We start from the raw sequence: 13,865 nt of genomic DNA, 5'->3' as shown, positions 1-13,865 counted from the left end.
ACACACACACACACACACACACACACACCCCCACACACACACACACACACACACACAAATATATTTATATATATATATATATATATATATATATATATATATATATATATATATATATATATATATATATATATATATATATATATATATATATATATATATGTGTGTGTGTGTTAATTTTAACGTCGTTTTAAGCAGATCCGGTCCGCCGCTCTCCTACATGAGGCGTTTTTGGAAACCTGGTCAGATTAATACCAAACTGCTCCTGGGCAGGTCTGTGCTAATCCCTCACATTTCACAGTACAATCCCTTTCGACCTTGTCTACTTCATGTCTTTTTTTGTTGATATTCTTTCTCTCCGTGCTAAAACTCTTCTGTTCTTCCCAAGTCAGCAAACTTAATAAATCACCAAAGATGATAAACTAGGTAGTAAATCTCCTTTCATCCCTTTGCATGGTTATCATGTCTATAACATATAAAACAGGTTTATATGTTATGTATTTATAACATATAAACATGTTTATATGACTTTAAAATGGCTTTGCAATGGCCTTTGCTGTGATGGATGTGTTTTTTCTGGATCAGAGTGAAACATTAGAAAAACGCATAAATTAGATCAAACACAGTCCTTAAGCGTCCCGGATGGACCTCTGCGAAGCTGAACCCTGGGGAGACATTCAACCTTTTTGAACTTGAGCATTTTAACCCAGAATGAGAAAAACATCAAAAAGAAAAACTTCTTATACAGAAGTTCACTGGATTATTCCCTGGAAGACTTGAGGCTCCCATTGCTGCCAAAACGTTGCAGCAGAAGAAGAAAACATGCAAGTATAACTGAAAGATTATTCCAAAGACCTGAATTCTTTTAAGTAAATCAAAATGTCAGATCAACACAAAGGTGAGAGGATAATTCACAAACCAAGCTTGGATTTGCCAGTGGGTTGCTTTAATTAGGCAGAATGAGAAGAATGCTGACGATGCAGGATCCACTCGCTCTGTCTGAAACCGAAAGCTAATTGGTTGTGCAAAGTTAGCTCCTCTTCAACAAGCCGATTCATTATTTATAAGCTTCAGTGGAGCGGAGAAAGTTAATTTATTGTTATCATTAGAAGACTGTTTTGTAAGGGTCCGTTTGAGAGGAAGTGAAGAGACGGCAACAGTTAACGCCACGCTGCAGACAGTGATGTCCGTTTTAATGGAAAAAGTTTAGCAAAAAACAACAAATATCACAAGCCAACTTTCAACACAAATAGAGCCAAGTGTACAGGAGTAATATATATAATCAATTAAATCTGTACAATTGGATTCATATTTCCTGCTCATTATGCAGATGGGTAGATAGATACTTTAAAGGGACAGTATTGTTTAAAATGTATTTTTTTTTTACATCCTGTTTCTTGCATGTTTTAGAAATCCTTTAATCACCATGGCAACCATTCAGTCGTGCAAAACGACTGGGTGGACTTAGCTCCGCCTTCCAAGAATTAAAATTTAAATAAAAGTGAGAAATATTTTAAATCATGTTTCATATACAGCTCTGGGGAAAAATTGCGACCACTTAAAATGATCATTTTCTCTGATTTTACTCTTTATAGTTATATTTTTGAATAAAATGAAAATTGTTCTTTTATTCTATGAACTACTGACATGTCTCTGAAATTCCAGGCAAAAATTTAGTCTTTATTTGCAAACAATGAGAAAATGTCAAAATAAGGAAAAAGATGCGGTGCTTTCAGGCCTCAAAAAATGCAAAAAAAAAAAACAAACAAACAAAAAAAAACAAGTTCATATTTATTTAGAAACATCAATATTGATGTTTTACCTCAGGAAGAGTTCAGAAATCAATATTTGGTTGAATAACATCAGGTTTTCAATTGTGTTCAGCGCCGTGCTAGCTTAATTCGTTCCTGAGCTGTTTATAACATTTTTATGACAACTGAAGTTAACATAGTTACATGATTATTGTGTGCCTGGAAAATACACATGTAGAATACAGCACCATGAAAACAATACTTGTTCATAAACGCCTGTGGTCAACAGGAGGCGTTGTGCAGCAGGAATGAAGGACGTCCTGTTAAAAGTGGTTAAAATTTCTGTTTTCTTTTCAAGATTTTAATGCATCCAAAGGTTGGGAGACTTTCCAGTCTGTCTGCAGATAACGACATCTATGGGTTGAAATTAAAGTGAGTGAAGATTGAGCAAAACTTTGTGTAATTCAGCTCTACATATAACCTCAAAGGTGAATTGGATTTTCACCTTAAACATAACTATTCTGTTAGAGGAATAAAGACCTTTAATGTGTCAAACATGTTGTCTTCGCCTTCACTGTGAGGATGAAAGTTTCACCAAGGAGCGAAATGTTGCAACGATGTGCAATGCATTGTCATCGCTTACTTCAAGTTCCTTTTATCAATGAGGATGTACGCAAATGGAAGCGTGAACTTTGAAGTTTCAAACTAATGCTTTGGTGACATTAGGAAGGCGCCGAGGAAACATTAAGCTTTTATTGCACCTCTCCCCGGCGCTTTATGCGTCTGCTCATTGCCTCTGGGCAGCCTAATCAGCTAAATAACTTTGATTTGCAAATGTTTACTCCTCCATGGGAGCAGAGCACCATAACACCGCAGATGTCAAGTGAAGATCCCATTGTTTCTGATTAGAAAAATCATTATTTTCTACCTGTCTGCCTCTCTGCCCCATGCACCGGCTGATTAGCAAGCCAGAGAAGAATAAGTAATGACGATAACACTAAACTCGACAGCTCTTTTATAGACAGCAGTGCTTTATGATGCTTGCACTAATTGCTGGTGTGATTAGTGAGGTGTCTGTCCCCTCCTTGGTGTCTCAGGCTGTCCTGTGAGCTGAGGGCTAGCAGGACGCTGCCGCCGCCGCGGAGAGACGGGGGCGTTTTGTTACGGGGGGAACACACCGGGGCATAATTCACCTCCTGCTTTTTCTGCCCCTGTCAGCCCTTTCCTGCACGCTGCAATAAAAACAGATTTAGTTAGTCAAAATCAAACACTTTTTTTCTAATCTCCTGACAATAGTCACCTAATAGAAACCTAAAATTAAAGAAGTGGGTACATTTGTTGACTGTGCAATTAGCCAGGCTTTCTTAATAAAAGGTACTAAAACTGCATATGAAATACAGCCTCTTGAACTAATAGATCTATAAAAAGACAAGCTGAAACGTTTGGGTTATAAAAGTTTTATGCACAGCAGATCTTTGACTTTTAATATCGGGCTCTTAATGATTTCTGCTGTGGACAAGCAAAGTCAAAGCCGGAAAAGAGATGACCACACATGATGAAGTCTGAGTGCAGATAAATTTTCTTGCTAGAGAACTTCCAAGAGAGCATTTGCATAGATTTGAGTCGTGTTTGCATATTTATTTGCCTGACCTTTAGCTCAGCTCCCTTAGCTGACTTCCTTTTTATTTTGTATTGCAGAGTTCCCCAACACGAGTTTTCTGGTCTTATGTAACGTCTTTGCAGCAGAGTGCAAACGTTGACATGGCACTGAAGATGCAGCAATATGTCAAAATTTAAAATCTTTTATGGACAGAAAACATTTTTTTTTTTATTCAGTCAGGAGACGGATGATGTCAAGACTGACTTACAGCTTTCACGTTTTAAGTTCAGCTCCAAGAATTAGAGCATCATGAAAACCGTTTCTTATCATTTTGATGGTTACAGATAATGAGAAATTTAGCATAAACCAGGTAGTGCTACTTTGCACTTCATGCATTTCCTCTCGCGCTATTATTCATTCTTGTCAGTGTACCATCATGTGACCATAAAGAACCAATCAGTGGCTTTGTTACCTGTCGAGCAAAATGTCGGTAAAACCACAGAAAGAATAATGAACCTGATTGTTTGTCTATTGTTTATTGTTGTTTAATTTTTCACTGTATGTATTCATCAGATTATACGGCCATTCAGAGTTTGCATAGTTAATTTTTTTTGGTGGTTGTTGCACAAAATTCAAATATGTTGCATAAAAAACATAAATTGAGTCTGTGATTCTCTTTATTCTTAAATACTTACTTACATCTTCTGATAACTAATTAATAATGAGACTGATTAAGTTTGATATTGGCACAATTTACCTAAAATAGCTTTACAATAATAAAAAAAAAGGATAGTTTAAACAAATATCAGGCTTCTGTAAAGTATGTTCATTTCTACACACTTGCACATCTAAAATGGCTACTTTTTGATTTTGTTGATTTAGGCCTTAATATTCCCACATTCCTCATTTTTCCATGGAGATATGAAAGTATCTCCTCCTCAACATGCCAGGCAGTGATGATGGTGTCGTCACTCCCAGCCGGCTGCTGGTGAACGAGCTGAAAACAAGCAACCAGGCAGCAACCTCATCCTGACGTGAGGATCTCTGCAGCTTAAATAGACCACCCAGATTGGGAAGGTATGCTAGCAATCTGGGCTAGCACAGCTAGAGCTGCTTCACTGAAATTTCTCATCAGCTTATTTAACGCACATTAAAGACCTTCTGGACATTGTGTGTCTAATTTCAGGGCAACAAATAGTGAATCTCATCTTGAATCCAAACCAATAATCGAAGCGTTGGGCGCCGTTGAGATCAGAGGGAGACTTTAATGTACAGGAGAATTGTTTCAAATGATACAAAATATGCAGCAGCTCAAATAATCACTCACTACGGGCAGCAAGATGGAGTAGCTCCTCTGTATGCACAGCAGGTTCCTGCCTGAAGCATTCATGCTGAAGTAGACCACACTAGACAATAAAACAAAAAGCACAAGAAGAACTAAACACCTGGTAAATTTCTACAAGAAGGCTTGAAGGCGTGTGGATGAAAATGACAAACACCCTCATGAAGCTCTTCAGCAGAGGAAAGCGTGAAGAGCTTTACATTCCTGGCTGATTGCTGCGCTTACTTTAGATTTAATAAAATACTCTGGACTAACACAGCACATGACATGACTCCACAATTCGTCGTTAACTGTGGAAACTTCACAAAAGACCTTCAACAGCTTTGATTCTGAGTTTTTCTGCTTTCCCCCAAACTTTTTAAGACCTTGCTTTTCAAATAAATGGCAAGATTTCTTGTCATCTATTAGGAATCTCACTTAGACCATAAATTCAATGGTTAGTAAAACCATACAAGTTAGTCACAGGAAATTAGTTTGTTTGCTTAGAAAGTTTTGTTCTTCTGGGAAGCTGAGCGCAGGTCTGATCCGGACCAAAAACTCTGATCCGCCTACAAACCTAATGCTACGTTCACACCAAACGTGATTTGAGCGTCAGGAGTGTCTGGTTTATATTCAAGGTCTATGTGGATGTGCATCGAGGGAGCTTGCGGCGTGTCTAGCGCTGCAGGATTGAAGCGTTTGACGTGCATCTGATGCTGGAATTAGAAGATCTGAACTTTTGCTGCTCTACCAGGAGAATCAACCAATCAGAGACTCCACTATGTGACGTAGTGGCGGCTGTAGTTGGGGTCCTGCCCGGAGATGGAGGCACCGATTCGAGTTGAGTTTGATGATCTCAATATTTCATCCACCATTGTACAAACAGACCGGAAACAGAAAACTACGGCTCCTCTCAATGTGCATCTAGTGCAGTTTTGATGCATCTGAAGTGTCTGATGTGCATCTAGAGTAAAATGTCCAGCGTCTGACTTCCAAGTGCACAAGTGTCGAACTTGAAGCGTTGGATGAGTTTTTGACGCACAAAATGCGTTCGGTGTGAACGCACCATTAGTTTTGACCTGGTTGAAGTGAACTATGAAGTGAACTATCAGGTGTAGCATCTAGTTAACAGTCTTAATCTAAGTTTAAGTTTGATTTCTAAGTATTTTCATCTTGTTCTGTGTGGAAACTCACTTTTTTTACTCTCTGTGTCCTACATGCCTTCCCATTTGCCCCCTGGTAGGGTTAGCGTTGAGCAGCGATCCTAGTTTTCCTCTCCATCGCTCTGTCAGCTTCTCCCGGCTTCCTGCGTCAGTTGATTCGTCCCGGAGGCGGGCAGCCGGCCATGTCCATCAGCTCCTTCCATCAAGCCCTACGCCGGGTGGCAGGGAGAGGATGACGGGCAGCAGAGACGCAGCAGATGTTTTGCAGGAGCTGATATGTGTTCGCGTCCATGAGGGATGTCATTATGCGGTGGACGGAGGAACGTGTAGCTGATTAGTGCCTTATTAATTCAAGGACACAGGCTCGCAGGAACACACGCTGCTGCCTCTCTGGCATGTGGTGCTGACGGTTTGCCAGTCGCAGACAACATGAGTGTCTTAGACAGATAACCCCTCTTCCTAATTAACTGCCTCTCTGTTCCTCAACTCTCCTTCTGATACGCCGTAAAGCTCTGAAATAAAAGCAGCCTTTTGCCGTTTTAAGGGCTGGCTTCCTGTTTGTGCCCAAAGGGGAGAATTTAGAGGTACAGGAGGTTTGTGGATTCATCTCCCATGGAGCCTGTGCTGTGTTGTGGTAAGTAAATAAAGCAGCTTCTACCTGAGGGCATGTGAGGGTTGTGGGAATTGAGGGTCTGGGACAGCACAGTGAACCGAGGACAATGGCTAAACTGGTGATGTTAGAGTCTCGCCTGTGCTCCTGTTTTCTCCTTTCCCCCCCAATTCCCTTCTGTACAATAAGCCTCAGCACGTGATGTTTTCTCCCCAATACACATTGACCTTGTCTTATACTCTTATTTGTTCCTGTTTTCTTTTATTCTTCTTCCACTACTTTTAATCACGTGTTTGTTTGATGCAGTAAACTGTGGCAATGTGTGGACTTGCTGCTGTGTTCGGCGGTAGGAGCCAGAAATAGGCTCAAAGTTATGAGAGCAATAAAGAAAACACGGGCAGCGGTGAGGAGGTTAATGGACCTCAGGATGGTTTTAGCCAAACCAAATACCAGCGGTTCGCTGTTCCTGTGAGGGAAAGGGCAGCTTTCATCTGGAAAATGGGAATCCAGAGCCGTTGTTTAAAAGAACAAATGCTAAAACTGGTGGTACGACTTGATTTAAATGTGTATTTCTGTTCATTGCAGGCTCTGTGATTAATTAATAACAGTCATATTTCAATCAAAAATAAGAAACATGTTCAATTCAAAAACCATTGTTGCTGCTAGGTTACTGATTAAATAGACATGTGACCCCATGACTGCAACACAATCTTTTCCAGCGTCCAATCAGATCGGTTCTTGAGGCAAAAATTACAATGAAGTGAATTTATCAACACCCCTGCATTATGTAATCTAATTTTCAATTTTATTTAAAACAAGCTATCATAATTTTAGCTTTTGCTTTTTAAGAAAACAGATATCAATCCAACATACTCTAGCAGTTACTTTGTGATTATGTGACAAAGCATATACATCTTACCTACAAGCAGTTTGTTTCCAAACAATCATTGACTATATGTGGCAAGTCTGAATTTTAGCTTCAGTTTTCTGTTCTTGTCCAGCAGGAAATGGACATGGTTTGGTCTCCTGCTGCTGTAGTTCAGCTACTTCAGGGTCCAACCCAGGTTACATTGGTTGTAACATTTGAATTTCTGTTTGCTTTTTATCAACTCAAATGAATTTGACAATCCTCTTCTGGCCTCTGATATGAAAAATTAACGGTTTTGTGTGAGAAACGTAGAGCAGCGTGTCTGGCATCATTAACCACATCACAAAGTCACTTCAGTTCCCTTCCTTTGCTTTTCTGATTGAATAGTTTGAACTTCGGTTAGTCATTTCCACTGAGCCTGTCTGAATGAATGACTCACTAATTTATTAATTTAACAAGCGGAGGCTCAGTTGTGCAGGAAATACACACATTTCTTTTTTCAATAAGTTTCACCATCATCCTTGCAGGACAAACCTGGACAGTCTGAGATATATTTGTAATGAGGTCCTCTGCTTTCTTTAACCACACATTGCAATATATACGAACACAGGCCAGTGTAAGGTCAGAAAACCGAATCAAAGTGAAGCCAAACGCGTACAATGTGCCACACCTTGACCTGCACAGCGTCGTCAGGTTTTCTCTGATGACTCTACATACATATTTGCTAGCAAAACGCTAAGGAAAATGTAGAAGTGAGAAGTTTGGTGGAAGATGTGATCGGTTGTAAAATGGCTGATGAAATTAAATGTTTCCACTTCACATCTTCCTTTTTCTTTAAGAAAATGTTGTTTGATGACTAGACAGCTAAAATAATTTTTTTTTTCATGCTTGTTTTAGGGCTTTATGCTGTGTCAGGTTAATTATTGACTTATATTTTCTGTTGCAGTGATGTACAGTGGAGTATTAGGCTCACACTAACAAAAATACAAAATTAAAGTTATGAGAAGAAAGTCATAAAATTACAAGGATAAAGTAGAATTAAGTCCTATGAGAATAATTTGAAATAATACAAGAATAAATTATAGTATTACCGTAATTCTCAAAATATTATGACTTTATTCTCATACCATTACGAGAATAAAGTCATGACATTACAAGATTAAAGTAATATAAAAATAATATTTCAACTTTATTATTGTATTATTTCATCTTCATGCTCATGACTTACCATATTTCTTATAAGGTAAGTATAAGAAATATGCTGTATATTGTAATACTGTTTCATTATTACAATTTTAATCTCAAATGACTTTTTTTTAACCTTTTATATGAAAGGTTAAAAATGACAGAAACTAAATGTAATGTTTTAATTGTATGACCTACTCCTCGTAATGTGATTATTTTTACATTTTCTCAGCCTGGCTGTGATTCTCCGTCGTACCGATGAAAGAACTGCAATGCAGTTTCCAAATATAAACGGTGCAATTTCAGCCAAACTCCCATCTGGAAGAGATTTAAGCAGGTTTGATATGAGCAGAGTTTCCTGCCGAGCGCTCGACTCTCCCTGCAGCACGACCAACCTGTCATTTGCATTAAAAATAACAAAGCTCTATGGAGGGAGACGTGCCTTGTGGTGGTTTTTCCTTCTCCTGCCCGTCTGCTAGTTCCCCTCAGTTAACTCTGCCTTTGGCTGGCAGTGGGAGCTGACAAGCTCTGGTGTCAGGTCCAGTTTAGCACTTGAAGGCAGCGCGTGTCACAATCACAGGCCGCTTTCTCTCCCTCTCTCTCTGCAGGCTGCTTCTCTCCCAAGGTGAGTCATGCCTCGTCACCACTCCTATAGAGACATAAGCCTTCACATCGTGCTGGTAGACGGCCGGCACCTAATAGCCCTGCCGTGATTTGTCAGGGAAAATACTCATCTGCTGAAGAGAGCAATCACTTAGAGCAAGGTTAAAGTGTTTATGTGTTGGAGGAGAGTGGGATTCTAGATCCACGCTGCCTCGGCATGTCTCTGCGTTTGTGCAGCCAGGGTTCAAGTAGACCTGAAGTGATATCGGCAGTTTGAAATCAAGGTAAAAGTCCTACGGAAATAAAGGGAGAAGTTAAAAACGATGTTTGGAAATGCGTGGGTGTTTTCCGTCTCTGTGTTGGTTCAACTGTTGGTGGTTTGATTCTGGCCTAAATGTTCAGATCATATGTTTATTCATATTGACCCTTTGCAACTACGTCACTTAATCATGCGAGCCGCCATGACGGGGGTTGGAAGGGAGGGACGGGAGTGTTGCACCGAGCGTCTGAAAGTCCATCCATCCGTTTTCCCTCTGCGGTCAGGAGAGGCGCTGCTGCCTCAGTTCTAAAACCAAACATTTCCAATAAAGGCGGTTTGGGTTTTGCACACGGTTCCAACGTGATTGAAAAAAACAAAAAACAAACTTTAATCTTACTTTAATATTGAACCATATGGATTAGGAATGGGATGTCACTTAAGATCATATGAGGTAAAAGGCAGGTGAGTGAATACTTTTGGTGTTAGTGTATATTCTAACTACCAAAGAAAAACTAACTTGATAGAACTTACTATTTACAAAGAGTCAATATAAACAGTCATCCAAAGTCTCAATGAAATGTATTAAAACCTTTGCTTTGACGTTTAGGAATGATTGCACATTTCTGACCAAGCCGGTGACACAGTGTTTGCTTGTCCTGTCTCTAGAAGGAGTTCCTGACAGCAGCGACTGAAAAGGACATCTTTGACCATCTGGGCCTCGAGTACATCGAGCCTTGGCAGAGGAATGCGTAGGCCTCGGCTCCTCCCTAGACGGATGGTACCCTGTGCGCACATCAATGATCGCCCCATCTGCTTGCTGCTCTCAGGCCTCTCCCGTGATTTACTTTTAAACGGCTTCTGATTCCCGTGTCTCCTTTGTGTTGTTGTTGCTGTTGTCGCCTGAATTACACGCTGATGCATGATTCATAATTCATAATTCGCCCTTGTTCGCTATTGTCTGACAGAGAATAAAAATTCTCTCATACCATTCACGGCCTGCTTGTGTCTAAGTGTTGTAATCATGGGCAGGACAAAGAGGCAAATCAGCCGCTGTAGGAAATCGCCCGCAGTGCCTGAGAAGACGCAGGAAAGAGGGAGCAGAAACAGGGTTGACCAGTCGGAGAAGAAAAGGATGAGGGAGAAAACAGGAAACGACGCGAGAGGCGAGGGGGAGGGGAGCTTTTTTGTCAAGCAAAATGTTGTAATCACCCTCCTCCTGGCAGGAAAGTGCTCAGTGTGAAGCTGAGCCAGGTCTCCGGGGGAATGGAGAGGCGGGTAATGAGCATCAGATAGAGGAGTGCTTCGCGTCACATTTAGCTTCCATTTAAGCTTTCGTCCACTGGAGATCATTTAGCTGACATTCCCCGATCCAAAGACCCGTAGTCTCAGCTCATTGTTCCACAATGAATCCCTTTCCCCCGGTAGTCGGCTGAATTGGAGGTAATCAGCTGCACTGGGAAATCAGGAAGAATTCAGATGGAAGTTAAATGAGTCCACTGAACACATGCATGGATCCTGGCGCAGCGGATTCGTTACCCCACTGCTTTCACCTATCCTGCTACACGCACCGTGATGGTTTTTATGAATTTTGTCCTCCTTTATCAGGATTCACTGATGAATAAAGTTGATCAATCCTGACCAGACACTTCAGCAATGACAATGCTGGAAAAACACAAAATTTTACCAAGTTTTACTGCAAAAATACCAAAATTTTACCAAGTATTTTTAGTCTAGTTTCTAGTCCAGGAATCTTAGTTTTGTCTTATTTCAAGTTTAGTATTTTACAAGTAACTTTTTACTAAGATAAAGGAGCTTGTTGTAAGTAAATAATACATTAATACTGCTGGTCAAGTACTTCTTCCATTGGTAGATTATTTAACTTATAACAAGACATTTTCCCATGTTGTAAATGACTTTATCTGCCAACAGAACTTTTCATCAATATTAAGGAATTATTTACTTAACAAGCATCGACATCTTGCTGGAAAGTGCTTGTTTCCAGCAAGCACTAGTACCTAGTGCAAGATATTCTAGGTACTAGACCAAAAATACTTGGTAAGAATTTATGTTTTTGCAGTGTAGTATCTGGAAATAAGACAAAACTCATTTAAAAGTACATTTCAGTTTGATTTAATGTTTAGTATGGAAAAAAGTTCTAGTTTCAAAGGGAGATTTTTTAACTTATAACAAGACATTTTTTCCATGTTGTAACTAAAATATTCCCCCTATTGGAACTAGTATATTTTAAATCCCATGTATTAAGGAATATGGTTAAAAAATAGCAGCATTCAGCTTTTATGCACCACGAATCTGGAACAAACTTCCAGAAAACCGCAGAACTGCTGAAACACTGAGTTTCTTTAAATCAAGGCTAAAAACCAAACTGTTACTTTTGAGTCATAATAAATGAAACGTTGACCAGCATATTTGATGTGTGTTGACAAAATGTAACGTCTGTTATTTGCTTTCACAACTGTTGACTACATGACGCAGTTATGATGCTTTTAGTGTTATTGACTTAAAACTGCGTTTTCAAGTCAGCAGGTGGACTTTAAACCACCTTCAAATGTTTCACAGCGTCTACAAATTAAATCAGCTTCGTCTTACTTCAGGTTTGCTAAAATACTCGGTGAGATTTTGTGTTTTTTTTCAGTGTTTCCAACTCAACCCATTTTACCATGACGCCTGGCCCCCAGTTTATCCCATGGTGCCTCAACAAGAGCAGAGACAGATGAGAGCAAAGCATTCTTGTGAATAACCCTATTTAAAGATCTTTAACTAGAACAGTCCTCCACTTTGAGGACTTGACCCAGGCCTCAAACTCTCCACCTCTTCCTTCTTGCTCCCTCTTGGTCTCTTACTTTCTCTCTCTCCTGCGGTGTAGCTCAGCTCTTTCAGCTTCACAAGCACAAACAAACTTTATAGCTTCCACGCTGCAAGATTAATCAGGTGGTGCGAGCTCCAGCGCCCTGATGTTCTGGGTTTTTATATTTTTTTATGTTTGGACTTTATAACGAAGGAAAATCCTGCTGTTGCTTCGCGGAAACCTCCCCAGAGTGAAATGAAACCAAGCTGACCTCAGTAGGTTTACATCAGTCCTGCTCTCTTTCCCCTAATTGTTTTTCAAGTGCAGATGGGATCTCCCTCCACAATCACATTAAACATTCATTAAAATAAAATCGGGATATTTTGGGTTTAGAAACTAACACAATTCCTGAAAATTAAAGAATTAAATGCAGTATAAAAACTGTCTATTCCTGTAGAAAACCTTTGGGGCAATTCACTTGTTTCAGTTTTGCCCTAAACTATTAGATACAACAGGAGATAGCTCTGAATTACACTTTATCTTTTTTACTTAGTCAAGTTAAATCCACGCACTTTAATATATTTTAAAAGTGATTTATGTGACAGAAAAACACAAAGTAGTGTGCAATCGTAGAGGGGAAGGAAAGATTTTTAAAATTTGCCTATGTGTAATTTTATTCCAGTATAAATCCTACCGTTGTTCGAAAGTCTCAGAGGTTTGTTATAGAAGATTAGAGGACAAACAGCCTCATGCAGGAACACAGCAGACAGGTCAGGGAGGAAGAATTAGTTTATAAAACAATATCAGAAACTTTTCGACATCTCGCAGAACTCTCTTAAATCTGCCATTAAGCATGGTACACCTCCACAGCACTTCAGGACAGAGCTATGCTGTTAATCCAGCTGAGAAGACAAGCAGACTATTATTACTCTGAAGGAGCTGCTTAAGGTCAGGGTTAGTCACAAATCTGGCCTTCATGAAAGAGAGGCAACAAAAAAAGCACTACCTGAAAGAAGAAAGTCTAATTTCTTATGAATTCTGTGTGGTTGAGCCAAACTTTTGAAATCGGTTCTCATTTTCACAAGATACGTGATGAAACTACTCACCTTCCAGAAGCCAGTTTTCCAGCCACAGAGCAGAATGGGTCGCTCTGAGGAGCTGTTAAGTTCTGGCCCCAAGCAGCGAGCTACGGCTAAAATCTTAGCCCAGTGCTAAGATGTTAGCATCTTTGCCTGATGCTAAGATGTTAGTATTGGCTAATAAGACGTTGGAGTTGGTTTATAAGATGTTAGCATCTTAGCGCACTGCCGTGTTGTTAGCCTTATCAAACGCTACGATTGTATTTTTCTGACATGAAAATATAAAATGGGATTTTCCAGCTCATCAGTCATTGTTCTTACTTGTGAACTTGTGTAAGGGTCGTCCCTCTCTATTATGATTGATACTGTAGGTTATAAACGACACACACCCTGATGTTACTGCAGCAGCAGGAGTTTCCAACCATGCTGGTTCCTTTCAGTGTTTAGGAGACACTGCAAACACGTACTGGAAGCTGCTCTGGTCAGATGGAACCACAATATCTTTTTGGCCTCAATGCAAAATGCTATCTCTAAATGCGTCACGCCCACAATGAAAGACAACGGAAGGATCTGTTCGTCCATCTTCGTCTCAGGAAGGATTGCATTCAAACTTCTAAACA

The 13,865-nt window shown here is 39.8% G+C and overlaps 1 protein-coding gene across 1 annotated transcript in view; it reads left to right on the top strand.

Moving 5' to 3' along the window:
• LOC106960840 (DNA nucleotidylexotransferase-like) overlaps positions 1–10,350 on the top strand; it is a 32,571-nt gene extending 22,221 nt beyond the window's left edge. The window contains exon 3 of the mRNA XM_015054188.1: positions 10,027–10,350. Coding sequence (XP_014909674.1) covers positions 10,027–10,113 — 87 coding nt within the window. The 3' untranslated portion in view covers positions 10,114–10,350. The remainder of the gene's footprint in view (positions 1–10,026) is intronic.
• The last annotated feature ends 3,515 nt before the right edge of the window (positions 10,351–13,865 follow it).

Source organism: Poecilia latipinna, unplaced genomic scaffold (assembly GCF_001443285.1).
Source record: "Poecilia latipinna isolate Pla-1442-1.1 unplaced genomic scaffold, P_latipinna-1.0 Scaffold1235, whole genome shotgun sequence".
Lineage (NCBI taxonomy): Eukaryota > Metazoa > Chordata > Actinopteri > Cyprinodontiformes > Poeciliidae > Poecilia > Poecilia latipinna.
This window is presented reverse-complemented; position numbering and strand designations above follow the sequence as displayed.